Genomic DNA, 27,102 nt, shown 5'->3' with positions numbered 1-27,102 from the left:
TATCAGGAAGAGGTTGACGAGTATCTTTCGAAGGGCGGGGTGACGGAATTGTAACATTCCACTGTTTTATTTCACCATTCTTTTGAGTTGTGTCCCATGTATAGTACTATATCTACAGCAGAAGAAAATCACATTTGTATCACACCTGAGCTTTACGAGGCCTGGATGAACCGGAGCTACAGCCATGTATCTGTGATGTATGGCTGGGCTATCCCACAGCTGCACAAAACCTATTTACATGGTTAATGACTACGTAACTCGCATGTACCTACGTATGTGATTCCAACATATTAAGAGATGTTGGGGTGCACGTAGCATCCACATATCCTAGTGCCAGTGTGGTGGCAGTCCAGAACTAACGTTGTTGCCACAATGCACCGGTGTGGCGACTATGTGGCGGTGTCACCTGTTTCGGATGAAGCTTCAATGTGGTGCCCACATTGGTTTGCTTCGGAGGTGTAGGAAGGGCACGAGTACTCCGTTTCATCGACTACCACCGCATTTAATAGGGGCGTAGACCGACGCGACCGGTTTCTGGGAGAGGGTCGTTGTATCGTCTGCGGCGTGCTATGCCCTCTCCAGCATTACCAGATCCTGCCCGGATCGAATATTGCTACTGTGAGCATGATGTCCCTGAGCTCCTCAGTTGGGCTTTAAAGTTCGGGCGAAGTGGTCGGATCTCCTGTCCCGCAACTGCATTCCTCCACAGGCAAAAAAGACCCCTCAACACGACCCGCGCAATGGGATGCTCATGTACCTGAATCACCGCGCGCTGTTTGATAGGTTTGACTACTTCATACGTTATTTCCTGGAGGTAGGCTGCCATTGCATGTAAGCAGCGCATCAGGTGCTCACAACGTTTAGATACGCATGTTTATGCTCGTGAATTACTCTGGTTCGCGGGATCTTCAGCCCTTCCATGGTAAAGCTGCTGCTCTTGACATCAAGGACAGATACGCCCCTTTCCCTTCCTTGTTCATCATTCATGAGATGCGCGTGCAAGGATTCCATCCCTTCGCCCTTGTGATGCCTTCCATGCCCCTGGCCGAGGCCATCGGCTGGCAGGACTGGGTCACCGCGGACGCCCTTTTCGACACCGCCACTGGCACTATAAAACGCGACCCAGATGTAGGGAGGACAACGCTGCCGCATCTCCAAGGGGAACCGCTGGGACAACCTTCAAGTGGACTTGCACCACTGGATTCAGGCACCATTGCAGACATCCTCATCGCGACCCGGACCATGCCAGCCTGGAAGGCGTGCCAGATCGAGGGTACTAATTGGGAGGGTACCGCCCAAGAAAACATACAGAAATACGTATCCTCGATTGGTACGGAGGAACGGCCATCGTGATTGTAGCTTTGTAAGACCAGCATCATGGGTGTATACAGTATGTTGTATAATTTCAATGTATAATAGTTGCCCAAAGCAACATGTCGTGCCAGTGTAACATGTTGTGTGGCATGTCCAACCCTCCCGCCGCCACCGCGCGCCGTAAGCTGCATTGGGCGCCTGCATATCCCTCCGTATGTTAACCTCCCGCGAATATCCGCAACTTCGTTCTTGATTTCAGAGCAGCATGGTGTCTTGATTTCGCGAGTATTCCGTCTTCCCGGCTTGGGATGGGCTCATCGTTCCGCCATGAGCGCGGCCGTGATAAGCTCGTGCGCGCCCCCCGCCTCCGTCACGGACTCAGATGAACGAACAGCCGCCGTCCCAGCTATCCACCGACGCGCTCTACGAGCTTCTGCGACCGGTAACGGTTCGGCCGGAGTCGCCAAGGTCGAGGTTCTACAATTGGGCTCACACATATACCTGCAAGCCCGTCGCGGTATTCGAGCCGGAGCACGAGCGTCAATGCGAGCTGATCGTGGAATTGGCCCGACGGGAGGGAAAGACTGTCCGAGCGGCGGGCGTGGGCCACAGCCCGAGTGATCTCCCATGCACGAAGGACTTTTTGGTTCGGGTGACGAAGTTGAACAGGCTATTGGAGGTGAGTGCGGGATTCAAGTTCTCTATGGTGTCATTGATCCATCCAATATCGACCTCTGACAAGGCCAACTATGAGAAGAGATACATCGTGGTAGAATCAGGCATCACTCTTGTCGACCTGAACGAGCAGCTCCTGCAGCACAACCTCGCGCTCACGAGTATAGGGTCTATATCCGAGCAAACTCTCGCAGGCACCATCGTCACCGTCAATCACGGCTCGGGGCTGAACTACGGGACCTTATCGACCCACGTCTTGGAGCTGACCATTCTCCTCGCTGATGGCAGCAAAGTTCGCTGCTCACGAGAGGAGCTGCAGGACCTATTCATGGCGACTATATGCGGGCTCGGGAGTACTGGACTCATCCTGACGATCAAATTCGAAGTCGAACCCGCGTTCCGTCTGGAGGAGAGACGGTTCGCTCTCACATTTGATGAGGCAATGGAGAGCTTCTTCGATCTCGCGCAGCGATCCCAGCATACGCGGCTCTGGTGGTTCCCTCAGACGAATCTTATGCAAGTGAGCCTTGCTGACCGTACGGACAAGGTACGCGTAATTGCTATCCACCGTCCATCGTCTTCAGTTTATGAATGTGTCTATGCAGCCAAAACATAGAGAACACAGCTGGTTATGGGAAACGGTCATAGGATATCACCTCGTGCAGCTCCTCCTATTCCTGGGACTGTTCGCACCGACTCTGAACGTCTGGGCAGGCCGCCTGGTATCTTGGCTTATCCAGGAGCCGACTGACGCAGTCGACGACAGTCATTGCATATTCAACGTCGAGCACCGCGTAAGCCTGCCGTCACTTCATTTCGTGAGCTGCTACTTAAATGCGTAACGTAGTATTGGCAATATACTATAGAGTACGCGGTCGATTATCGTGAAGCACCGGCTTGTCTACGGGATCTCCGAAAGTGGCTCGACAAGGAGCATTCGGACCCTTGCGGCCTCCGCCCGCACTTCCCTATCGAAATACGGTTCTCATCGGCGGATGATATATGGCTGAGTCCCAGCAACGGCAGGACGACGTGCTGGATCGGAATCGCACAGTATAAGTGAGACCATCATGATCGCACTTCACTATTCGAAGCTTGCTGAGTCTGACGCAACCTCCCAGGCCTTATGGACTCGATGTTCCGTACCGAAGGTTGTTCGACGAGTATGGTGCAATCATCGCCCGCCATGGTGGCCGTCCGCACTGGGCTAAGGCTCACCATCTGCGTCCTGAAGAGGTGCGCAAGCTGTACCCGAAATTCGATGATTTCCTGCGTACTGTCAAGAAATACGACCCGTCGGGGATGTTCCGTAACGAGTATGTCGGGAGACATATCTTTGGAGCCAGTGGACCGGAATATTACGAGGGAGTTTTTCTTCGTTATGTGCCTTTACGTGCATGATCAGGACTAGGTGTATGCAGGTGTACGATGTCTTGCTTGATCTGATATATTGCTTATGTTGTGATCAGTAGAAGCAATGGGTACAGTAGTCATTGGGAATTAATCCGTCAAGGGATGTATGCTATAGTACTTGATGCAGGACTTATGAGAGACCCTGAGATATGATACAGGGGAGGACACTGACAACGGCCCCCGATAGCCCAATCCAACTACTCTTCCCAACCCATTGCCTGATCCCGCTTAGCCTTCCTGTATGCATCCCTTTCAGCTTCAGTAAGACATAACCACCCGTCGATCGTCTCCTCCAACTCCATCTCCCACTCTTCCTCCATTTCCAGCTGCTTCTTCGATTTCCTTTCCTTGGGCTTCGGTGGTCGCGGCGGAGGAGGCGGTGGAGTGCGGCGATTGGGGTGTAGTGGGGCAATACGAGACAGAGCAGACTTGGATGCTTTGAGGAGAGGGTGCGGGGAGGATGTCGAGGCGGCGAATGGGGAGCCTGGTTGGGAGTTGACGCGCCGGATGAGCTCGGACATGGGCGTGGACTTAGGCTTGATGCTGAAGGAGCGACGGGGGGCTTTGGGGATGGATGGCCGTGGTGTACTGCGATGGTCTTCCGGCACAGGAGGCGGTGCATTTTCCTAGATAAATGCGATGTTAGATTTTATAACGAGTTCAAGAATGACGGGATAATGACCTTCAATTTCGAAGACGCGTTATCTGGCCTTTCCTCCACTAGAGGCACCGCATGCCCTGGAGATGCCTTGTCCTCCTGTGCTACACTATTCGGTGTATGCGCATTGTTAGGCGCCGCGCCTGCATCGTCCACCGCTTCATCTTCATCCGAGTCCGCTATCACAACTCTGCTCTTTCTACCTGAGGTTGCCTTACGTTTCGCAGCCTTGGAGTGGGGTTTCGTCGGAGACTCCGAGGCATCTTGCTGTCTGGGGTCAGTCACCGCTGTGCGAACAGTCTCGCGGTCTACCGGTTCGGAATGCGAGGAAGATTGACCTGGGTTGACACCTTCCAGCAGGGTGGCGGAATGGAATTTATCAGATGAAGTGGCTTCTATCTCTTGCCTCAACGGTGCAGAGCCGAGCTCCTCTTCGGAAGGCACGGGTTTCTTTCCTTTCGACTTCTTCCCTTCGGCTTTCTGTTTCCGACCACGTTTCTTGGTCTTGCCATCGTCGTCACCGGGATCGGGGTCTTTTCGCTTCCGCTTTCCCGGCACTTTGACTGCAGGACTCGTCTCCGAAGTGTCAGGCTCTCGGGCATCCATCCTATTGGAAGCTTCTGGTCGTGGTGCTTCCGGGATGGAGGAGGGAGGCGCTGCGAAGAACAGCGGCATACTTGCCTGGGCTGACTTCTTGTGGACAGTAGTTCCGCCGTCAGGCTTATGTGGTATTGAAGAGGGAGGTTCGGGCAGAAACAACGGTAAGTCTGCCGGAGCTGGTCCGTCGTGAGCGGCAGCTTGCTGGGGCTGATCGTTACCCTCGTCTTCTTCATCCCACACGACTATCCTTCTCTGCGGAAGGCGTCTCCTCTTGCGCTGGCCACTAAGGTCGGAGCGAGGAGAGGACACAAGTACGGTAGGGACGGTCGAAGGGACGTCTGACGGAGGTAGCGTGGAAGTAGGGATGGAAGGGGATGTAGTTGCTAGAGGGATGGTATTCTGCGATTGGAGGGATTCCGAGACCGCGGCAATAGGAGAGAGAGGAGTTGAGGCCCTTCGGGGCCGCTTGGCAGACTTACTAGAGGACGCAGAAGTTGCATGTTTGCTGGATGGAACCAAAGCCAGTTCGTCTTCAGAATCCGAAGCAAGATCGATGATGTCGTCGGGCAAAGCAGCAGCTGTCTTTGATTTGGCTGGTTTAGTTCTTGAATTGCCCTGATGGTCTGAGACATTTGGAGTTGGCTTTTTACGCGAGCGCATCTTGACACGCTCCGCGAGGTCCTGAGAGTAATTATCGGCTGGGGTTCTATCACTGAAACTTGTGGCTGCAGGTCGTATCAGGTCTCTCCCTGTTACTGGATCTGAGGTGGTTGATCGAGGATTGGATGGGCCCTCAGATGGTTGGCCAAATTGCACTGAGGCCGACCCGACCTCCGTCCCTAGCTCTAGTGCCTTCTTGCCTTTGTACGCAGGGCGAGGGCGAGGTCGAGATCCAGAAGCGGAGCTAATTGCAGTCGTAGGTGTTGTAATATTGGAAACATGCGCGGCCGTGTTCATAGATTCAAAGCGCGATATCGTTGAGTGCTCCGCGGACGGAGGAATCTGCCTGGCTGAGAATGACGAGATGGCGGAGGTAGCGGGTTGATCACGGGGCGAGTCAAAAGATATGTCTAAAAGAATTATAAGAATCCCAACAACGGTCATCTACGCTGCATAGTGAGCGATACACTGAAGACTCACCCGAAGCGGTGGTTTTCGATGTCCGTCCCGCTCGCCCGACCGTCATAGGCAGTAACGTGTCGCCAGACATGTCAATGTCTTCTCCCTCGCTATCAGCTACAACCCAATCTTCTGTGTCTGTGGGTTTCGGTGTCATGTCGAGCAAGTGTGGCAAGAAGATGGATGCAAAGAGCGAGGACAACGCGCCTCGTCGGGACGCGCCCGCGTAAATCACGTGAATGTGACCGGTCACAGCGCAATTTCCCGGTCAAGCGCTTGCCTGCAGTGCGTCTGCTACCTGACGCTAGGCTGCATGCATCGTCGTACCGTCCAATGTCTCGCCGACCGACGAACTGAATTGCTGAAGAAGAGACTATGTCTGCCCTCCGATAGCATATCGTCTCAAAGGAGGCACAGAACTGGTGTTACTAGCAAGGGAAAGACAAAGCATCCGTCTTCAGCAAAATTCGCCGATCAATGGACTCGAATCTTGCTAAGCGCAGCCGCTGAAGGCAAACAGCGCCCAGGATGGAGTCATATCCCCCGCCGGGGAGGGGAGGAGCAGGTGCTGTCCCAAGATGTTTCTGGGCCCCCGAAGGGTATCGCCACGCCAATGAGGGAGCAAGCTGAACGGTTCACTGCACCCTCAGAAGAGGAGGAAGACATTGAAGTCGATGAGAGCTTTAGGAACAAGGCCTTCCTGCCTGGCTCTTTCTTGCATCTGAGAAGGTCTGTAATTGCACTCATGGATAAATTAGCGGGGTTCACAATCCATCTCCAGAAACAAAGTCGAGGGTCATGGTGTTCTGCTCGCCCGTGGAACCGAGTTAGGAAGAGAAATAGCCTTAACGCTCACGTCCAGTGGAGACATGTGGGAGCATTACGTTGAAGATATAATGTACAGCATTCCGAGGTTCGTTCCTACCTCGCTCGCTGCACGCTGTGGTACTCTACCTACTCCAGCAACGAAGGGGGAGCACTCTGCTCGTGTCACTGTTCTTAAGCAAGTCCGTGAAATGGAGAGGAAGCTCGAGGGCGCTCTAGCTTCTATTGGCAGACAAATCGGTGATCTGTATCCTATGGTCAAATCTAGCGACCCGGACGAATGGGCTCAGGTTACTCTGGATCAAGCCATACAACTGATCCCTCCCGCTCGCAAGTTGGACGACGCCCTACACGGTCTTGTGCTGCAAAAGAGCATACTAGACCGTTACAAAGAATTCACCATTGCTTCCACCTATGAATCTCCCCCAACACGCTTCCTGGCGCGTCCACAGTCACATGTGGATACCATTGATGCAGTTACGAATATGGTTCGTTTAATCGGCGAACCTCATGGTCCCATCCAATCTTTTGCTGCCAAAGCACGCAAGATCATTTCCGCGGCTCGCGAAAGAGACCTGGAGTCTTGGTACGAGACCCCGTCCTCGCAGCCAGTTGATAAGCCTGTTTTCGACTCGGATGATATCACGATCCTCACGTTCTTACGTCGGGCGCTGCGCAGAATACGTCACATTCAGCACGACCCATATTCGGTGGGCACGTCCACTATTGTGAAAGCGGTAGGTATGTACGAGACACCGGTTCTGGAGCATACAGTGAGGCAACTGCTCGTCGAAGTCGGAGTACTAGCGCCTTGGCAGGGCGCCGAAACAGAGGTGCGAGGGTTGACGTCCGACTATCCGCTGGACGTGAAGGCCTTGCCCAGGGTGGAGGAAAAGCACCTCATCAGGTCGTCTTGCGCAGGTGCCACCTCTATAGTGGACTCGGCCCCTGTAGGTCCGGACGACTTGTATGCGAAAGATCCTCTGGAGTCTGTGCGACATGATTTTGGCGATATGCCAGTTTACGTGATCGACGACGTCGACGCGCAGGAGCTGGACGACGGTCTGTCCATTGAGCCGATTGCTTCAGAGCCTGGCTCTGCTTGGGTTCACGTCCACATTGCGGACCCCACTTCTGTCATCCCCCCCACTCACTGGATTGCCGCTCGGGCCCGACAAATGATCCTTACGATGTACTACGTTCACGAGACAGACCCAATGCTTCCTCCGCTTCCACAGCTGAAAGATCTCAGCTTAGGTGCTCGGTCGGCTCGCGGTAAACCGGAAACCGTCTTGACGTTCAGTTTCAAGGTTGATCCGAGCGGCCAGTTCGCGGACTACAAGGTCAGGGCGGGTCTCGTGCGCAACGTCCGACGTGTGTCGTACGGCCAGGTTGATCGCGCATTGAAGCATGAACCTACAATGCCTAGGTATCCGTTCGGAAACGCCAGGGCACCTCGCGCTGTGGACGAAGTTCCGCTCGGGGAGGCAGACGTGCGCAATTTAGCCGCGCTGAAGGAAGTCGCCGATTATTTGTGGAATTACCAATACAACCGAGGGGTATTCAACTACGACATTCCAAGTGCGTCGATCAGCGCGTCCCCGCTGCCGCTGCCGCCCTCTCCTAGTGACATGGCGTTTCCTCATGAATACAGAGGGTTCCCTTCCTTGACGTATTCCATCGAGGACTTCTCTATCTATTCCCAGGGCTCAAGGAAGATAGTCGCGGAGTGTATGAAGGCTGCTTGCCGGGTCGCTTCGAGATTCGGCAAGGATCACGACATACCTTTGATTCGCAGGTCTCAGGCGAGGCCGAGTGCGCCGTCTGAAGAGGTTCTCCAGCAGGTTGTAGACAGCCGCAACTCTGCCATGGTGGCCGATCGCTATCTGGCACTGGCATTGGGTGTCAGTCCGGCTCCTGGTAAATACACCCTGCAGCCTGAGGAACACTGGACCCTTGGCGCGCCGCGGGGTGAGGGCTATGCCCGCGTCACGTCGCCGTTGAGGCGATTCTCGGACCTAGTCGCCCACTGGCAGATCAAGCATGCGCTCTTGCCTTCGTGTCCAGCCTTCACCCTGCCCTTGATGGAAGAGCTCCTTAAGGAGCAGGATCTTAAAGGCAAGGAGCGGATGAAGACAATGCAGATGCATATGATCCAGTGGGCGACCAAGTTCCTCTACCGGTGGAGGCACGATCCCCAGTTCGCAGGCAAACGGCGCGAGCACGATCCTTTGGAGAACCTCACGGCGCGGCTCGTCCAGGAGGCGCGGTTCGCGATCGTTGATGGGTATGGGATTGCCAAAGTCATGGTGCCGGAGCTCGCGATGGAAGGGCGAGTGGTCCGGTTGCGGAAGTCCGTGGAGAAGTATAAGCCCGGCGATGCGCTCCGCGTGCGCTTGGTGGAACTGGATAACCCGTATCTCTCCAACCTCAACTTCGAGGAAAAGTAGCGGCGCTCTTTGAGTAACTGCATACCTTCTCCGGCTACGGTCGACCACAGTATTCATGTATCGATTTACATAGGTGGATATAGAGTGAAGTAGAATAATATTGCATAATACCTCCCACCTCGTCTTGATGCGCTTTGAGAGGATGATGTTAGCATGTCCAGACACAACGGCACATTCAACAGGTCACTCTATGCTCACTGACCATTCAAAATGGAGCCACGCTGGTCACCAAGATCCCGATGGACGGTATCTGGACAAAATATAACTGGTCAGTTGTCGGAGCCTGCTCCCTTTGTGCGGGAGCGGCCGCACGAGAGCTTAGAACATCGTGCATGGTCAGCCAACCAGGATAAGCATAGTCGACGTCTCTTATCGCCACTAGGACGTGCTGCAGCTGCTCGAGCTATGCCTATGATATCATCCTCGGGTACGATTGTCTGATTTACCTCCATCATATGTAGTTCAGACATGACAGAGATGGCATTAACTACTCACTGCGGAAAAATACTAGCGCTCCACCAAAGGGTTCTGAGCCAGCACAAGCTTGAGCATATACATGTTAGGCTTAGTATTAACACGTCCACATGAGCTAATCTTCGTCGCTGCGCCTACTGCGATTGGCCATGTATATACTGTCACCTGCAGACATACTTGCACGTACCAGATCAGCATACATCTGCCGCGCCGGACACAGTAGTCGGCATTCCAGGTGCTACATTGACTGCGCGATGCAGACGCAGCACTTTGGCGGTTACTGCAATAGCAGGATGGTTCGACTGTGAGCGCAGGCCACCTGGAGCACCCGGTAGCCTTATAGACGGGTGTATCACGCCATACAGTGGCTCATCTGATCAGACCTGTCACCATACACGTCTTCGTCAGATTCTTGCATTCCAGCTTATTGGACGTCAAATCTGAGAGTGACTTCATACGAGCTTCTGGGAAGACTGCGGTGCATTATTGAGAGCATGAGACTGCGCCGACCTGAAAGAGACAAAGGAAGCTATGGTAGCCGCTAGAATTGTGGAGGTCCAGGGAGAGCTTATTTTCGGTGTTCTGGCTTGAGAAAAGACGGCCGGTCGACATCCCTCTCAGAGATAGTTTATTCGAGTGCAAGGGAAATGCATCATTGGTCGGTCTGTCGTAACGAAAGTCTAAGTGACCGTTGCTGTTATTTGGCAGGGATACGGGTGGAACGAGTAGACAAACATATGTCAGAGTCTTATATGGTGTGTGGCAACGCAGGTGATGGGATAGGCCGAAGCAGGGGCGCATGCGGACACGTGGAGAGCGCCTTCCCAAAAAGGCAAGATAGGAAGGACGTAAGGAGGCCCGGACGGTTAGGCGTTACAGGAGGCTTCGTATCGTTCGATTTTTAGAAAACGGGTGGCTGGCGATTTTTCTGCCATAAATACTCTTAACGACCTCTTCGTCCCTGGTACCATTCCGCCCGCCGTCTCTCACACTCCTCTCCCTCGTCGTCGACGACGCCGACAGCGACCACCACCGTTTTCGCGTCCGACGCCGCCGCCGCCATGGCCAACACGTCAGAGTACTTCTCACTCACCAGCGACTCGTGGGCAGGCTTCATTGCCGACGCTCAAAGCCGTCTCTCTGCCTCGCCCCGTCTCCTCATCCTTGCCTTGTTCAACATCCCCTTGGTTGCTATCGCCTTGAATGTGCTTTGGCAATGGGTGAGCTCGATCCGCAACAGCTGCGACCCTGTTATTCGGCTCTAATCACTTCTTGACAGATCGCCCCTCGCGACCCGTCCCTGCCGCCGGTGGTGTTCCACTGGCTTCCTTTCGTCGGCTCCGCGCCTTCCTATGGCAATGATCCTCTCAAGTTCTTCTTCGAGTGCAGGGAGAAGGTGCGTCTCTTTCGGTTTACTTTGAAATTCGGTGATTTAACATGTCACGTGCTCCTATTTCTTGCTTGCGCGCATAGTACGGCGATGTCTTTACGTTTATTCTGTTTGGCCGGAAGGTTACCGTTGCCCTGGGTCCCAAGGGGAACAACTTTGTGCTGGGTGGAAAGTCGGTAGCGCTGTCTGCAGAGGATGCCTACACAGTGAGTCAACCCGTCACATACCTCGATTCCTGTCTAATTATCCTGTTTACAGCACCTGACTACCCCAGTGTTCGGCAAGGATGTCGTTTACGATGTGCCCAACGATGTTTTCATGGAGCAGAAGAAGTTCGTCAAAGTCGGTCTCTCGACGGAGAACTTTAGAGCCTACGTTGGTATGATCGAGCAAGAGGTCTCAGACTTCTTCCGCCGGGATCCCTCCTTCCAGGTCTTCCAGAAGAATACCACCGAGGAATGGGGCTCCTTTGACGTGCTGAAGGCCCTGTCCGAAATTACTATTTTGACTGCGTCCAGGACGCTCCAGGGCAAGGAGATCCGCCAGAGCCTCGACAAGCATTTCGCGGATCTGTACTCCGATTTGGACGGAGGCTTCACTCCGATCAACTTCTTGTTCCCTAACTTGCCGTTGGAAAGCTACCGCAAGCGGGATGTTGCACACGCCAAAATGAGCCAGTTCTACCAGGACATTTTGCGGAAGCGCAAGGAGGGAGGCAGCGAGGTTTGTTCTCACCTTGTTTGCGCTCCGTGACGTAGCTGATTGTTCAACGTTATTTAGTACGAGCACGATATGATGGCTGCCCTGATGAACCAGAAGTACCGGAACGGTCGCCCCCTCGCTGACCACGAGATTGCGCACATCATGATTGCTCTCCTGATGGCAGGCCAGCACACGAGTTCCGCAACGGGATCGTGGACGCTGCTTCACTTGGCTGCGAACCCGGATATTGCGTGAGTATTGCCGTCTGCCTTCCGAGTCATGGCATTTGACTGTTTGTAGTGAGGCTGTGTATCAGGAGCAGGTCGAGCACTTCGGCTCAGGAGACGGTCACTTCCGTAGCATGTCCTATGACGAACTGAAGAAGCTCCCCGTCCTGGACTCCGTTATCCGGGAGACGTTGAGATTGCACCCTCCTATTCACAGCATCATGCGCAAGGTTCGTGATGAGGTGGTCGTTCCCCCGTCGTTGTCGGCGCCTGCAGAGGACCGGTCGTTCGTCGTGCCCAAAGGCTACTATGTCCTTGCTTGCCCTGCTGTTAGCCAGGTAGACCCCCGGATTTGGAAGAACGCGGAGGAGTGGGACCCGACACGATGGAGCGACCCCGAGGGTGCTGCTGCCAAGGCGTACACGGAATATAATGACGAGAACGGAGAGAAGATTGACTATGGTTTCGGCCTCGTCAGTAAGGGAACGGAGAGTCCTTATCAGCCCTTCGGTGCTGGGCGTCATCGGTGTATCGGTGAACAGGTGCGTGCTCCGACGGAACTAGGAACAATGCCTTGCTGACCCAGGGTCGTTTAGTTTGCGTACCTCCAGCTTGGCACTATCATCGCTACGATCCTGCGCCACGTTGAGCTTCGGTTACCTGGCCCCTTCCCAGCACACAACTACCACGTAAGCTGCAGTTGATCGTCGTAGTGGGCGTACCGCTCATATGTGTATCCCCAGACTATGATCACGCTTCCGAAGGAGCCCCGCATCATCCAGTACCGCCGGAGACATCGCGAGTAGAGGTGTCCGATATACCTTATCGCATTGCGTCTTGTTTTGACGACTTCAGGAGCGCCGGGCTCCTACCCCTATATCACGACCAGCCTATTAGAATGGATACGGAGAGCTGTCCATGGCGATAAATTATCAGGACCCGAGGGATGAAAGTAGATTATAATCTGGGTATGTTGATAGTAGTAGTAGAGGTACAAGGAGAGAGTTTCTGAACGCGAAGCTTTTCCTAATAAATGGGATTCTGAGCCGCATTGTCCGCGCATGGGTGGTTCTGGGAGAATGCTGCCGTTCGCACGCGCCTTGGTTCCAGACGGCATCTGGTAAACTTAGACGTGTTGGCATTGGTGCTTGACATTCGGACAAGTCCTCTTTACACTCGAGCACCCGTCGGTGTAGGTACTCTTGCTTGCTTACCGCCATGTCTTCGACAATCCCTGTACTGGTTATCCTGGTCGTCGTTCTCGGATTGATGGCTGCGACGTGGTTCACGACGCCGAAGGGACCCAACCAGACGTACGTGAACTCCCCCGAGCCTCGGTGCAACGTGCAGCGGATGTGATATTCACCGGACGCACAGGTTAATACGGACGAGCGTATTGCTCACACTGGCGTGCTGCTATCTCATGTGGATGATCACGTACTTGGCCCAGGTACACCCGCTAATCGGTGAGCTTGCGAGCGTTACGTGGGTGTGCGGGATACCGGCTGAGCTCTACTTCTAGCTCCTGTGAAGAATTTTGCAGTGGAGGAGTGAAGGGGTGGTAGGGGTTTGCTTGCTTTCGGAGGATCCGGCTAGGCGTTAGTATACCACGTACGTCCCCGTTCGCTCGTTTGCTATGCCGTGTTTCACTCCCGCTTTGCAGCATTTGTAGCATTCATGTATATTTCGCACTAATACATGGACGTTCCCCGCTGGTCCTTGTCACTAGTACGGTAGCAAAGGCACTCTTCGAAGGAATCACTATGCAGGAGTGTCTGTGCCCCACTCTTGCCCTGAGTCTGTACCCCATCCCGAATCCGATCCTGAACCCCATCCGGACTGCCAGGTATCCACCTCCGACTCTTTATTTGTATCCTGTACTGACCACCCAGCATGACTATTGCTGAACCTCTCTGTCCGTGCCTCCTCTACGGCCGACTCTTCAGTTTCGTACTCGGGATCTTCGAACAAGTCCTCCTCGGGCTCATTCCACCAGGACTTGGGCTTTGCCTCAGTTTGAACCCCACCGAGAAGCACCACATGCCATTCCGACCTCTCCGCGCCCTCTTCTTTCCTGATCTCCAGTCCTTTGTGCTGTTCGACTGCCGCAACTAGGTACTCGAACCAGCCACCGCACATGACCGAGATTTCCTGCTCCCACCACAGCTCCTCGAGTCTGATGACAGTCTGCCCGAAGGACTGCATCTTCGCCGCGACCGCGTCTCCAATTTCATTTAGCGGCACTGGGCGTCGGGCTTTGGGATGGGGAAGATAGTGGTGCGTCTTCAGCAGTTCATGCATACGGGCTTTACTGCCGCCCTCGAGTACTTCTTCCGCCTTCCTTGCTCTTCTATCTTGGCTCTCCTGGTCTTCTACGCGCATGAATTTCGCTACTTGGGTAGCATATCCCAGTTCCTCGTCGCGCCCCCATTCGTCCGGCTCCGCCGCTTTCCCTACTCCATCTACCTCGACTGCATACCCCCACTCCCCCGCCACGCTCTCGCACCACTCTTTGAACTCACTAACAGTCCATTCAAACTTGTGATCGTGATGTCTGAAGACCCTGTCCGTCCGCCGAGTGGGATCAGGGTACCCGCCCACTCGTGAGCCAGGGGTGTCGGGAGGGTGGAACCGGGCGTTAAACGTGAAGTTCGGGGTCGTCACTAGCAGGAGGCGTGGATGGTACACCCCGAGGAGTATGGGCGCGAATGCCGGTAAGACGTCTTCGGTCAAGTGCTCAATGCTGTGACCGCCACTGCTCAGACCGCCTCGCCACTGGATGAGAGACGTATGTCGACGCACACTTCCATGGCCACTATGCACTCGACGCCCACGAACTCCTCGTTCACGCTCTCCAGGCCCCCCTTCCAGATCTTTACCTCCAGCTCCTCCCAACGCACGTTCTCGTTCCAGTGCGCGGGCGGCTTGGGCGCGGTGCCCGCTATCGCGTATTCCAGATCGATCTCTGATACGTCGAGGCCGGCGATGTGTGTCGGATGGAGGTTGGCAATCTTGTCGGGCAGTGAGTTTGGCACAGGGTAGTAGGGCCGGTCGCTGGTAGACGGATCCGCGTATATAGACATGCCATGGCCATTAGGGAGTAGTTCGCTCGGTGGCGGGGGGAGCCATGGGGCCGGCTGACAGAGACATGCTAGCAATTCCCCTTCGCCGCATCCAACGTCGAGCACCTGCGTGAATGTTTAGTTTAGTACAAAGGCGCCGAGGGGACGAGACGCACTCGGGTCACTGCTTCCCGCCTGAGCTGATCCAGCACCCATCCTCTCCTTTGAAGATATAGATTTGGATGGAACGTAACCTTCAGTTCAGGTGGGTCGTCGGAAACGTTGGTCTCCCAGTCCATGTCTGCAAACAGTGCGCTCGCACAAAGCTCAGACGACTGTGGCGGCCTCAGGAGTATGCTTGCCGGCGTCGGAGCCCTGCAGCTTTATACATAGCTAGTCTGAGACAGTGGAAATTGAGAAAGGGCCCTTGTAGCGCTGTGGACGGACAAATAACCAAATAACACGGATATAGACCATGTGTACCAGATAGAACGATGGCCAGCTAGATTACAGGTTGTGTCTGAAAGTACTAATCACCAGACTAATAACGCGTACAACAACACAAAACAAATAAAGATCCAAAAAAGCTGCTACTTCTGCCCGTCCAAGCAACCGTTCAATGATTAAATAACGCGGAGAATATCGAAGGATAGGGAGAACAAAAATAAGACGATGACACACGCAGAAGCGACACTGTTCACAGTAATCCAGCATGTCGCAGATCCCTGGTCAACCGCTCCTCGGCAGCCAGAGCCTCGGGACTTATGCCGCGTCGCTCTGCGTTCTCGTCCTCTTCGGTGGGTATTCCAAAGACGATTTCCAAGTTACGGCGCACGGCTCGATCGCGTTCGAGCTCCTCGGGCGTTACGGTCTGCGGTTGTGAAGCTTGTCGGATAGAGCGCTCCCAACGCTTCACGCGCCAGAAGCCAATTAGTGATGTCAAGAGCAGCATCCACCCTATGACGCAACTGTCAGAGCTTACAATACAGACAGGGACAAAAAGGACAGACCCAAGGTCATGAGGATGAAAGCAAGCCATTCGCGCGAGGCCATGCTTCCGACATTGCCGTAGATCGTATCATCGGGCATCGTAGCATTGCCTACGATCGTAGTCGGAGAGGGTAGGCTATTCCCCTCTGCGGTAGTCTCCAGTGGCCATCCCTCCGAGTCATGACCCAGAAGCACCGTCCCCGAGCCGCCTTGTTCTCCATCCAACGGTATATCCGCCCTCGAACTGCGGGAATAAAAGCCGTACTGGATCAACGTCAGACCCAGCCCAGCCCTTGAGCCGTACTTGGCAGCGTGCGTCGTGTGCAAGAGATAGGTGAGGAGGAAGCCGGGGAACTGGAAGAAGAATGAGGTGAAGAAATTGGCGGCGAATTGCAGGACGGAGCCGGTCGGCAGGTCGTCGACGATCATGTCAGAACCATCCAGGGCAGCAGGGGCGTGAACGGTCGTCTCCCAGTACGGGGGTGCTGCATCTAGCTGTGCGGTAGCATAAGACTGTAAGATGACGTGGTGAGCACAACGAGGCTTCCGACATCATTTCCGAGGGACGAGACGTACTGGTGGTGCCTCCCTCTGCGACTCCTCGGGTACGACGTACATGTTACCATCATCGGCTCTAACTGCAACCCCCCTCGAAGGTTTGGCGACGACATTCGCGAACACTCCGTCATTCTCGATGCCTGCTCCTATCGGCCTGGTGTGACCGGGTTCGGTTGGCACCCGAGCATAGTGGGTGGGCAGCAAGGCTCCTACAGCTCTGCGAAAGAAAGATGGGCGCGGAGGAGAGGGTCTGACGACAGACGTCGGTATTATCCCATTCGAGTTGCCTAGGTCGCTGGGCAAGTTAGAAACAGGCGGAGGGGGTGATCCAGGTGGCGGGAAGTCGTAGTCCCTCTCGAAGTCGTACCCTCCAGGCGCATTAAGGACGACATTACTATTATCCTCTGAGTTATGGCTGTCGTGGTGGTTGTAGCCAGCTGTCAAAGGCCTCCTCTCAGAAACCTGCTGCTCCTCTTCACCGTCCGACTCGAATGCTTCGTCCATCTCACGCTCCATGTCCGGCGCAGAGCGCGGATTTGGCAAGGGAGCGTATCCTCCAGGCATTGGTCTGCCGAGGGCGAGCGTAGAAAGCAAAGGCCCAGTGCTGATCGATGCCAGGCGTGAAGCCGGCGAACAGCTTGGCTTGCCTGTCAGGCAGTGTAGCCTGGGACAAGGGAGATGATATACGCGGTTACTTCCGTCTCCTGTGCGCAGTGGCCTTCAAATCATATAAGATGTAGACAAGCGCCGGGACATGACATTTAAAGCATGCAGAATTCCACAGGATACATGTACAGACACAAGCAAAGAACACGGGAACAAAGACGAGCGCAAACAAGGCAACAACGCTCATCCGAGCAACCCTTTGACGTACTTTAGGATATCCTTGCCCTGCGAGACAATAATCAGTGCCTGAATTGGGGCTAACATCTAGTGAGAAGACTTACCCCGCGAGTCTTCACGTCAGCGACCATTGCCTCCACGCTGTCGACGATCATATCAGATTCATCCTGTACGTGCCCCTCAGCCTCCTCGGTACTCGCGCCATTTTCATTCCCAGTCACGCCCAACTGCCTTGTTGACTTGCGCCTGCGCCTCTCCGCCAGTCCGTACCGTGAAATAACCTGTAGCACCGCCCTCCACCCTTCGACGGCACCACTACTCTGGCTTTGCGACATTGAGCCGAAATTCATGATCAAGTTCTGGGGTTGCGATGAAAGCGAAGGGACAACCGTTGACTTCACGACGTAGGGGCAATAGTTCCGGTGTTCCAGGAGCAAGTCGAACTGCCTCTGTGGTCTCGTGTGCCGAGGCACCGAGCTAGCGGAAGGCGTTGACGCGCCAGGACTCGCTGCACCATCACTCGGAGGAGCAAAGGCCCATAACCCCACGCGCCTTTGGCACATTGGACAATACAGGACTGTCGCCTCGCGTTTGCTCCCAACAGACGCGCTCCTCGTCGAACTAGGAGCACCCTGCAAGTGAGAACCAAGTCTTTTCGGCAGCGATATGGAGGGTGTCTGGGCGCGCTCATTTCGCCAGAGAACGCTGATGGAGGGCGGATGACAGGGCGATGGTGTTCCAGGCCTTGAGGGAGCTATTGAGCTTGAACGCGAACATGAATATGAAGAGGTGCGCCGAGTCGGTGTAGGCGGCGGCGGCGCTATGTCCCAGCCGAAGAGGGATGCCAAGACAGCGGTCTCGGACGGCTCAGGCTCAGGCTCTGCTGGGTGCTCTGGGGATCGTTGCTCGGTGGATCCATCTTTTTCTAGGTCGAGATCCCATGATGGCGGTTTGGCAGAGACGGAGCGGATCGTAGAGACAAGTGCTTGCACCTGCGTGGATGTCTAGGGACATCATGCTCAGATAAATGCATCATGAACGTGTGAAGCCGGCGTACCACGGGATGCTTGATCTGCACACCTTGGAGAAGTGGGTCTAACTGGATTGCACGAGCTTTGAGGTCCCTGGCCATAGCAGCGGGAGATCTCAAAGGTATTCGATATACCCCATCTGTAACGCGACACATAAGAAGGGTACTAGTAGTGACATCGAGTAACATACCGTCGCTTTGTCGTGTCTTCCATGGACATCCGTCTTTATGGTTCTGAACAAGACCAATACGTTGCTTCTCCACGAGCGCATTCGCTAGAAAAACGCAGTTGATTTACCAGACCTACCGTACGCGTCCCATATGCTACGCACCCGCATCTCTCGAAAGCCCTTCACGGCCTGCCAGGACCCATGACGCGTTGCACAATCCACACACCAGTCTTTCCTTCCCGTCGTTTATCCAACCACACTTTGCTGCGGCCACGGCGTCGATGGCGCTGGGCTTGTTGGAGTATGTTGGTAGCTTGTAGGTTCCGAGGCGTAGCATGAAAGACTGCGTAGACGAGGGACGGTAGTCGCCAAAGGATGGGGACGCGCTGAGTGATGCATCGTCAGAGGAGAACCTGAAAGGCAGGGCCTTGCGAGTTCGGGTGGCGGCTCGAGAGAGTATAGCACTCAGGTGAGGGGCTTTCGACAATGATTCTGTTCGTTTGATGGATGAAGAGCTGCATGACACATATGACAAGGGATAAGGTGATGAGTTCCACGGCTGATGAGACCAAGACGCGTCGCAACTGACGGGGCGTCGGTTTTGGTTCTTATTCCATACTTTGCGAGGGTCGAGTATATAGATCGTGCTACGCGAGGTCGTTTTGCAGGTGGTGGTTGAGCGCTCGAGTCAGAGATAGACCCAACGGCTTCATCCAAGCTCTGCAAGGCATCCGCAAGTTTGCGCTGGAGGACTATGAGTCGACAAGACTTATATGACACCACGAGAGGGTCCCACCTTTATATCATTTGGATTGCGAGACGTCGACGCATCCGTTGGAGCAAGTGCGCTGCCGGGGTTTGCATTGTCGGTCGAGGACGCCATTTCATAACGGATGTGGCACAAAGCCACAACCGCGAGCTTCGCATGCACAAGGCCGGCGCTCTGAATCGGCAACCCCCGTGCCTTGGCCGTGCCACACGCAAAGCCAATCCTGCGCTGAGAGACTAGAGTCCGCTATATAGTATATTCCTCCAGTTCTATGTCTAGCATGTCTACAGAGCGCACATGACATTATTTACGAGGTCTCATTTCCTCCGTCCACCTTCCTACGTCGTTCTAACATCCGCAATACACCGCGCCTCCTCGCTCTAGCACGCATCTCGACCTCCTCATACCAACGCTTCTCCACATCCTTCAATATCCCAACGACTATCCTCGCAGAACGCTGGTCCCCGCGCACATGAAACGCTTTGATGAACATCTTGTACAACGGACGCACATGCCGTCTGAAAGAAATGCGCGACGTAACCTTAGGCAGCAAGTGTCCCGGGCGGAACAGAGATCGCTCCGTACCAAACACTGTGCCTGCACGCAAAACGTGTGTACCAGCCGGGTAACCGCTCGCCAGCAGCGTATCGAAGAGGGCTTGAACATGCTGACTGCTGATGGCTCTCTTCCATCCCAGAATGGCTTTCACCAAGATATTGACCGTGACGCGGTCAGGGATAAACCCATACTCTCGTACCAGCCTGGTCAAGGACGCAAGGACTTGCTGAACCTGTCGCGCGTTGCGACAGTTCCGACGAAAAAGTTCTCCATGAAGCAACATGTTTCCTAATGCCATGTATTGTCCGGAGGTTTCGCGTTGCTGAAGACCCTGGAACCACTTCCACGCCGCTTTCCTCCGCCCTGCGTAGATAAGAAGATCCAACAGTTGCCTAGCCTCGGAAAAGCTGATGGTCTTCTTTTCTGTCAACGCCTCAACCAGTTTGAGGCTGGTAACTCTGCTCGAACGCCGCTCTAGCCTACCCGACTGTACCAGGGAAACGAAGCGTGGTGCTCTGTTCGATGTACTGTTGGAAGTCTTGCGGACCTGCAAGGCTAAATTGGTGGCTCCGCCACGCCATAGGCCTAGCAGCAAGGTAGCGCGGAGAGTGAGCCCAACTGTCGTGTTCTTATCATACAACGATCGGTACAATCGGGTAGCGAGGCGGAATTGACGGTGTTGAAGCAATGTACGCAGAAATTGCGTTAAGAAGCGACTGCCGAAATAAGATGGCGCAGCGCCCCGAATACCTTGAAAGGTCCGATAAGCGTCCAGAGATCGACCGTTCCTAGCGAGCAGTAGCAGCGCAAATGCGACGTGGCTACTGCGACTGGGAGGATCAGACATGTATAGTCGGGAGCAAGCGGTACCAAGCGAAAGCGCCGCGCCCTTGGGGATGCGACGAAGCTGTCTAGACGAGAGCCCCGAGAGGACAGCATCTAGAATCGCGCGAGCCTGCGCTAGAGAAAGGGTGGGTTGGCTCAGCAAGCCCAAGGCCAGTTCGAAAAATCCCTGGGAGGCAAGGACTTTGCCCAGGATCAGTGTCGCGTCAGGTTCCAACTGCAACCCAGCACGAGCGCTATGGAAATACAACGAATACGATTCGGAAAGGTCAATTTGTGCGAGCCGCACGAGGGCCTTGCTGGCAATCTTTGATAGTGCGCTGCCCTCGATGCGGAGCTTTCGCAAATTGGCTAATGCGATATCCCATGTCTTCGCACCGCATCGAGCCATGGCAGTACTATACTCGATTAAGACGGCATCCACGGTACAAGGGAGGGATACATCTCCTGAGCCGTCTGGCGCGCGGAAGACCTCACTGACGTAGAAGCGAAAAACCCCTTCCGTCAGATATGGATCCTTGACAACACCGGACAGCTGCATGAAACTGGCCAATATCGCATGAATGACTGAGCTGGGTATGTCATCCCCCAGTCTAGTCCGTCCGGACCAGTGATACCAAAGTGTCTGCAGTATATCTTTGGCGTCATTGTCGACGTCCTCGCCTAATGAGTAGGCTCTTTCCATGGTGCGTAGCGCGCATATAACCTCCCAATGCGTCGCTTGCGATCCGTCTTGGGTGTTTCCTAGTGCCGGTGGGGCATGGCTGAACGATTTCAGCAGCTCTGGAGAAGCGTCAACGAACACGAGGAGCATTAGGTTTCTCCAAGCGCTCGCGAGTGACTGAGCGGTCGGACCAGGACTCAGACGAGCGATAGCTTCCGCCTTGCACCATTGCAGGAGTTTCTGGTTGGAAGACGAGAACCTCGATGAGTCCGCTGGCGGACGGCTTGGAAAAATCAGGCCCAGAATAGCCGAGAGCAGATGTAATATTGTGACATCAGTGCTTGAACTGTTCTCGGACAGTCCGCCGTTGCAGAACGCGTTGAACATGACCTTGGAAGGACGGCGTGACCAGTTAGAGATAACGGATAATATCTGTCTCTTCGACCTAGGGGACAGCTCCGAACCTCGACTGAGAATAATCCTTTGAATGAGATCGCGGTGAACTCCGGAAACCCACTCCAGCCTTCGCAGAGACTTAGCGAAACTAAACGCAAAGTTGTCGAAGGAACTTGAATCCCCGTACTTGAGCAGTGCATCAAGATAAGCTGCATGGGCATCCGGCGATCGAGAATGGCGAGCCAAGTGATGGTAGTGCACTCGAGCACGGGACAGAAGACGGATTCGACGATTCACTGAACGAGAATGGATAATTAACAATTGACAACCAAGAGCAATCTGAACGGGTTCTCACGTTCATCCGCGTCGTCTTCCACGGTTTTAACTTTGTGCAACTCAGCTAAAGACGCGCGCATTACCCAGTAACGATCAGAGTCACTTAAACTTCTGCCGAGATCCTCCTTGTCCTGGACTAGGGATGTAACGAACGACCAATGATGATGGGGATCGCCACCCTTCATCGTCGGGGCAAGAGGATGCATGAAACTACCAGCAGGAGAAGAGCCCGGGGCAGTAAGGATTGCCATAGAACCAAAGAGGCTGATTAAGCAGGACATGTCCTTCGAGCTCAAGGCTCCCAGTTGCGAACGAGACTTCACGTATGTGTACAGTGACTGGACCGAACTAGCGGATTGCGAGGGGGATACGGACGGCGATGTCTGAGACAGGAAAGATCGTAAAATTTGCACGGAAGAACGCGTCGTCACCGCTGCCTCTGGCTGGCGGACACGGGCTGCCTCATGTTTACCAGATGGGGATGAGGGACTACGAGTAGCAAAAGCTGCAACTGTGTTGTCGCTCGCAGTCGAATCACATCTGCTGGCCGATGAGACCGCGGTCATTGGCTCGAGAGATTGGGTCATCGAAGGAGTCCCTTCAGCAGGGGGGAAGTTCCACAATTCCATGTCGCTGCTGGGTAACGCCGCCACTGCCTCAAACAGTTGAAGCCTACTCCCGGCTTGAGCAACAGACAAACGCGGAGCAGGCTGGGCAAACTTCAATGAAAGGCATGAGGCGCGACGGCTAGTTACGGAAGCCACGCATAGATCAGTATTTAGCACTATTGAACAACAAAGTTTCCACTTGCCATGTAATCCATTGAATGCCGTCGCGCCCGCCGACTACCGTTCCGACAGTCGACAAACGGCATCGCAACATTCCATTGCATCAGGGAGGTCTTAAATCCCGGGGCTCAAGCTGAGCGCACAAGCCTCGCACCGCGAGCCCTTCAAGCTGCAGCAGCAGTCGGCGACAAGAATGCAGTTGCAGACGATGGCCCAAACGGCCTCAACACGTCGGAGTCGACGCGCTTGAACTCGGTGGCGTGAAATTTGACCATATTTGCTTGTTGCGGCATGACCGGCATGACCGGCATTTCCCGGTAAACTCTAAAGTATCTAACTGTACACAAGCTCGCGACACCGTCCGGCTTGTACTCAACGACGCCGCCAACAGACCAGTCGCCTTGAAAAATCCGTTGACACGTCAGGTACGCGTATTTGCATGTTAAAGTCTGTATGTCGTCTTACGGACGTTCTGCAGAGGTCAACCGGGAGGCACTAGTATTATCACGAAAAACACTACCCTTGTACGTTGTATGAGTTATGCTGTCCCCGCCGGACGAAGCTGACATATGTTCAGTAACCAAAAGTCACCATGGGAGCAACTCGGGCTGCAAAGGAAGTTTACTTCCAAAAGCTGAAGGACCTCATCTCCAAGTACCGTATGTGTCCCATCGCACCACACCGCCTTGCACGGTCTGAATGCGTCCTTAGCCTCCATCTTCTTGGTCAATGTCGACAACGTCGGTTCCAACCAGATGCACCAGATCCGAGTTGCACTCCGTGGCAAGGGTGTCGTCTTGATGGGCAAGAACACCATGGTTCGCCGTGCCATCCGTTCCATCATCACCGAGTTCCCCCAGCTTGAGCGTCTCGTGCCTCACGTCAAGGGGAACATCGGCTTCGTCTTCACCTCCGCTGATCTTAAGGAGATCCGTGACCTCATCACCGCCAACAAGGTTGCCGCCCCCGCTCGTGCCGGTGCTCTCGCGCCCAAGGATGTCTTCGTTGCTGCTGGTAACACTGGCATGGAACCTGGCAAGACTTCTTTCTTCCAGGCTCTTGGTATTCCCACCAAGATTGCCCGTGGTACCATCGAAATTGTCTCTGAGATCAAGGTCGTCACTGCCGGGACCCGTGTCGGTCCTTCCGAGGCTGCCCTGCTGAATATGTTGAACATCTCCCCCTTCACGTACGGTATGACAGTCGTCCAGATCTTCGACTCTGGCAACATCTTCTCTCCGGACGTTCTCGATGTCAGCGATGAGGAGCTCTTGGGTCGCTTCCTGACGGGTATCAAGACCATCGCCGCCCTGTCTTTGGCTCTCCACTACCCTACTCTTGCATCAGTTACCCACTCTTTGGTTAACTCCTACAAGAACCTGATTGCCATTGCTCTGGCTACTGACTACACTTTCGAGGGTGCCGAAAAGGTGAGCTGTCGTGCATCATGCCTGAGCAGATTCAAGGTCCAAATGATTATCTATACACTGAAAATCCTGAGTGTCTTACGGACACGTGCTGAATACAAAACTACTCGAGATTTCTGGATGATGGACCTACTGCTGTACCTGATGATGTCGATACTAATTCATTGGAATAGGCTAAGGAGTACTTGGCGAATCCTGAGGCATTCGCTGTTGCCGCTGCACCTGTCGCAGAGTCTGCTGCTGCCGCCGAGGTACCCAAAGCTGAGGAGAAGGAGGAGGAGAAGGAGGAGTCTGATGAGGACATGGTACGATGTTTTGATTCTCTGGGCCATTCCTCTGCTAACCCGAATCTAGGGCTTCGGTCTGTTCGATTAAGTATTGCCATGACCTGTTATCATACCACTGCTACTGCGTGTATCTATATCTCCCCATCTCATGCAAACGCAATATCACTGTTGTTTGTCGCGATACTTAAGACTCCTTGTCTGCCATATGCTGAGTCAGTGGGCTGACCCCAGTCATTGGGGAAATGCGCAGGTCAGCTAGCGTTGCACGGGTGCAGTGCCGGCATTCGACCACAGGCTCGGCAAGCCGATGTCCTCATCGCTGTGAAACGGGATCAATTCAAGGGCGTCCTATTGGACCATCCGGCGTTGGCACGTTCTACCCGTGAGTGACACATCTTATCATTAGCATACCAGGTCTTTCCAAATTCGAAATCAATTTGATTATGCGTCAGAGATTGGTGCGGTTCTGTATGCTCCATTGAACATATAAATAAGCTTGTCCGTAGAACACAAGTCAATTGGCAAGACCAATTCTTACGATATGGCACCGTCGGATCAGGTCTTGTTGGAAACGGTCCAAGAGGCATACAGCGCAAAAGCTAGAGAAGGAGTTGATAGCAAATGTGAGGCGAGACTCTTCGATTTGCGTTGATTGTTCTCTGAACCACTGATCTTGCAGACGCCAACACCGTTGCAGCTGCATTCGGCTATAGTGCCGACGAACTGCGCTCTATCCCAGCTGAAGCCAATCTAGGCTTGAGTTGCGGCAACCCCGTGGCGGCAGCGACTATTAAAGAGGTAGGCTTCACCTGAGGTGCCTGGCGCCGCTGACCGGGTAGCTGGCCAGGGAGAATCTGTGATAGACTTGGGCTCCGGAGGTGGAATTGATGTCTTCCTGGCGGCGTCAAAAGTAGGACCCAAGGGTCAGGTCATCGGCCTTGACATGTCGGCGGTAAGAATCGCAACCGTTCAGCTTCGCCTGCCCTTATTGTCCCGACTCACCATATGAATCTTCCTGCCTGCAGGACATGATATCGCTTGCTCGTCGCAATGCTGCCAAGCAAGGCCTTCAGCCGCCGCAGGTCTCCTTCGTTCAGGCATCACTTACTGAAGCACTGCCAATCATCTCCGACTCCATCGATTGCATTCTATCCAATTGCGTCATCAACTTATTACCAAACTCTGGTAAGGTCGCGTTGATGAAGGAGGCAGCACGAGTCTTGAAGCCCGGTGGCAGAATCGTGTTTCACGACGTGCGTAGCTGCAGACTGTTGCCAATATTGCCTCGAGAGAATAAGAATCTCCTTGGCGGCTTCTCTAGATTATTGCCAAACGCCCTCTACCCCAGGACATCGTGAATGATCTGTCAGCGCACGTAGGTTGTATCGCAGGCGCAATTACCCTGGGTGAATACGCAGAAATGCTCAACGAAGCCGGTCTGCAAAGTGCGCAGTTTCTTGAACCTCCCCCCTTGCGCCGAATGACTCATCTCAGGACATAGATGCACTGTTCGTGGATAGCAAGGCCGATATCAACATCTACACCCAGATGGAGAGCGATACGGCTGGTTGCACGACGGCTGGTTGTTGTGCTAAACCCGTCTCTGCCTCCGGAAGACCCAAGTTTGACGCGAATGCATGGGTCGGTAAGCACGCCCTCTTCCCCTCGGAAAGACCTTCTCCTACGTCCTTTTGGTAGCCTCGTACCAGATATATGCCCTAAAACCTAGAGGGCAAGCGGAGCCCACCGCAAAGGATAGTCCGACGACTGCCCTGCAACGGTGGTGGGATGCATTTCCTCCTCCGCGGTCAGATGTTCCTGAGATATCGGCTGAGGAGTTGGCGAGTTTGATGCGGCAGGGTGAAAAGAGGGAGTTCTCTGTCATCGATGTCCGCCGAGATGATTACCAGGTTAGTCGTGGATAGGGACGTGGCGTATCCCATTACTCACCGTGCATTCACCCCTTCAGGGCGGTCACATACGGGGAAGTCATCAGTGGCCTGCCCAAACATTTTGGAATGAGCTGCCCAAATTCGTCGACACGTTTGGACGCACTCCGAGGGTGATATTTTACTGTGGTAGCTCAAACGGCCGAGGACCCCGTTGCGCGAAATGGTGAGTGGAATCAAAACAAGCAGTAATAAGCGAAGTCACAGCCGTGGGCCCAGGTACCAAGACCGTCTGAATGAAGCAGGCATACAGACCTCCAGTGCTTGGCTACTGAAGGGTGGTCTGAAAGCGTGGATGGAATTGTATGGGGACTCGAAAGAACTGACGGCCGCCAAGAGCGATGTTTAATTGTGGGATCAGCGACCGTAGATCTGTCATTGTTGGGGGCATATTTGTATGAATACGGATTCGTAGAGCAGGTTAACCAAATCCGGGGGAACGACGCCAGCTTGCGGTTTCCATCAAGCTAGATCATATTATGCCGACAATGGCTCTAATGCAAGGCAACCTTCAACTAAAAAGCCAGAGTGAGGAATGAAATCCCGGCGAGCTTCCTCGAATGCCTTCGGAATATGCGTATGTGA

General features: G+C 54.1%; 11 protein-coding genes across 11 annotated transcripts; 7 read left to right on the top strand and 4 right to left on the bottom strand.

Moving 5' to 3' along the window:
- Window positions 1–990: 990 nt before the first annotated feature.
- Window positions 991–1,353, top strand: GLOTRDRAFT_43899 (uncharacterized protein; the record flags this gene model as incomplete). The annotated part of the gene is made up of 1 exon (XM_007869008.1): window positions 991–1,353. The coding sequence occupies one exon, from the start codon at window positions 991–993 to the stop codon at window positions 1,351–1,353; it is 363 nt and encodes a 120-aa protein (XP_007867199.1).
- Window positions 1,354–1,516: 163 nt separating this feature from the next.
- Window positions 1,517–3,745, top strand: GLOTRDRAFT_78381 (gulonolactone oxidase Lgo1). Its single transcript, XM_007869458.1, has 5 exons — window positions 1,517–1,993; window positions 2,057–2,536; window positions 2,595–2,783; window positions 2,837–3,048; window positions 3,111–3,745. The coding sequence occupies exons 1-5, from the start codon at window positions 1,697–1,699 to the stop codon at window positions 3,388–3,390; spliced, it is 1,458 nt and encodes a 485-aa protein (XP_007867649.1). The 5' UTR covers window positions 1,517–1,696; the 3' UTR covers window positions 3,391–3,745.
- Window positions 3,410–5,936, bottom strand: GLOTRDRAFT_122089 (uncharacterized protein; the record flags this gene model as incomplete). Its single annotated transcript, XM_007869457.1, has 3 exons — window positions 3,410–4,028; window positions 4,085–5,730; window positions 5,801–5,936. The coding sequence occupies 3 exons, from the start codon at window positions 5,934–5,936 to the stop codon at window positions 3,600–3,602; spliced, it is 2,211 nt and encodes a 736-aa protein (XP_007867648.1). The 3' UTR covers window positions 3,410–3,599.
- Window positions 5,937–6,095: 159 nt separating this feature from the next.
- On the top strand, window positions 6,096–9,193 carry GLOTRDRAFT_62959 (RNB-domain-containing protein). The gene is made up of 2 exons (XM_007869456.1): window positions 6,096–6,508; window positions 6,561–9,193. Exons 1-2 carry the CDS (start codon window positions 6,393–6,395, stop codon window positions 9,052–9,054), a joined length of 2,610 nt encoding a protein of 869 aa, XP_007867647.1. The 5' UTR covers window positions 6,096–6,392; the 3' UTR covers window positions 9,055–9,193.
- A 1,230-nt stretch (window positions 9,194–10,423) lies between these two features.
- On the top strand, window positions 10,424–12,898 carry GLOTRDRAFT_122087 (cytochrome P450). Its single transcript, XM_007869455.1, has 8 exons — window positions 10,424–10,748; window positions 10,808–10,924; window positions 11,002–11,124; window positions 11,177–11,641; window positions 11,699–11,871; window positions 11,921–12,389; window positions 12,444–12,536; window positions 12,591–12,898. The coding sequence occupies exons 1-8, from the start codon at window positions 10,590–10,592 to the stop codon at window positions 12,651–12,653; spliced, it is 1,662 nt and encodes a 553-aa protein (XP_007867646.1). The 5' UTR covers window positions 10,424–10,589; the 3' UTR covers window positions 12,654–12,898.
- A 188-nt stretch (window positions 12,899–13,086) lies between these two features.
- On the top strand, window positions 13,087–13,309 carry GLOTRDRAFT_25690 (uncharacterized protein; the record flags this gene model as incomplete). The annotated part of the gene is made up of 2 exons (XM_007868986.1): window positions 13,087–13,160; window positions 13,225–13,309. Coding segments are annotated over 2 exons (159 nt in total), but the record flags the coding sequence as incomplete, so codon positions are not given.
- Window positions 13,310–13,608: 299 nt separating this feature from the next.
- GLOTRDRAFT_78370 (uncharacterized protein) lies at window positions 13,609–15,208 on the bottom strand (the record flags this gene model as incomplete). Its single annotated transcript, XM_007869454.1, has 3 exons — window positions 13,609–14,590; window positions 14,650–15,035; window positions 15,086–15,208. 3 exons carry the CDS (start codon window positions 15,206–15,208, stop codon window positions 13,609–13,611), a joined length of 1,491 nt encoding a protein of 496 aa, XP_007867645.1.
- Window positions 15,209–15,370: 162 nt separating this feature from the next.
- GLOTRDRAFT_111649 (uncharacterized protein) lies at window positions 15,371–17,028 on the bottom strand. The gene is made up of 3 exons (XM_007869453.1): window positions 16,476–17,028; window positions 15,920–16,412; window positions 15,371–15,866 (listed from the first exon to the last, which is right to left on the bottom strand). The coding sequence occupies exons 1-3, from the start codon at window positions 17,019–17,021 to the stop codon at window positions 15,607–15,609; spliced, it is 1,299 nt and encodes a 432-aa protein (XP_007867644.1). The 5' UTR covers window positions 17,022–17,028; the 3' UTR covers window positions 15,371–15,606.
- A 162-nt stretch (window positions 17,029–17,190) lies between these two features.
- Window positions 17,191–20,395, bottom strand: GLOTRDRAFT_116892 (zf-C3HC-domain-containing protein). The gene is made up of 8 exons (XM_007869452.1): window positions 19,777–20,395; window positions 19,432–19,492; window positions 19,090–19,252; window positions 18,663–19,015; window positions 18,522–18,605; window positions 18,358–18,470; window positions 17,405–18,304; window positions 17,191–17,348 (listed from the first exon to the last, which is right to left on the bottom strand). The coding sequence occupies exons 1-8, from the start codon at window positions 19,933–19,935 to the stop codon at window positions 17,307–17,309; spliced, it is 1,875 nt and encodes a 624-aa protein (XP_007867643.1). The 5' UTR covers window positions 19,936–20,395; the 3' UTR covers window positions 17,191–17,306.
- Window positions 20,396–23,210: 2,815 nt separating this feature from the next.
- On the top strand, window positions 23,211–24,725 carry GLOTRDRAFT_62947 (uncharacterized protein). The gene is made up of 6 exons (XM_007869451.1): window positions 23,211–23,279; window positions 23,333–23,378; window positions 23,432–23,513; window positions 23,566–24,284; window positions 24,455–24,586; window positions 24,636–24,725. The coding sequence occupies exons 3-6, from the start codon at window positions 23,447–23,449 to the stop codon at window positions 24,654–24,656; spliced, it is 939 nt and encodes a 312-aa protein (XP_007867642.1). The 5' UTR covers window positions 23,211–23,279; window positions 23,333–23,378; window positions 23,432–23,446; the 3' UTR covers window positions 24,657–24,725.
- Window positions 24,726–25,109: 384 nt separating this feature from the next.
- GLOTRDRAFT_116889 (NAD P-binding protein) lies at window positions 25,110–26,866 on the top strand (the record flags this gene model as incomplete). Its single annotated transcript, XM_007869450.1, has 9 exons — window positions 25,110–25,191; window positions 25,248–25,366; window positions 25,416–25,520; window positions 25,594–25,821; window positions 25,890–26,013; window positions 26,070–26,213; window positions 26,267–26,478; window positions 26,538–26,683; window positions 26,737–26,866. 9 exons carry the CDS (start codon window positions 25,110–25,112, stop codon window positions 26,864–26,866), a joined length of 1,290 nt encoding a protein of 429 aa, XP_007867641.1.
- Window positions 26,867–27,102: the final 236 nt, after the last annotated feature.

The sequence above is a fragment of the Gloeophyllum trabeum genome (assembly GCF_000344685.1).
Source record: "Gloeophyllum trabeum ATCC 11539 unplaced genomic scaffold GLOTRscaffold_00009, whole genome shotgun sequence".
Classification (NCBI taxonomy): Eukaryota; Fungi; Basidiomycota; class Agaricomycetes; order Gloeophyllales; family Gloeophyllaceae; genus Gloeophyllum; species Gloeophyllum trabeum.
Note: the sequence above shows the minus strand (reverse complement) of the source record. Positions and strands in the feature narration are given on the sequence as shown.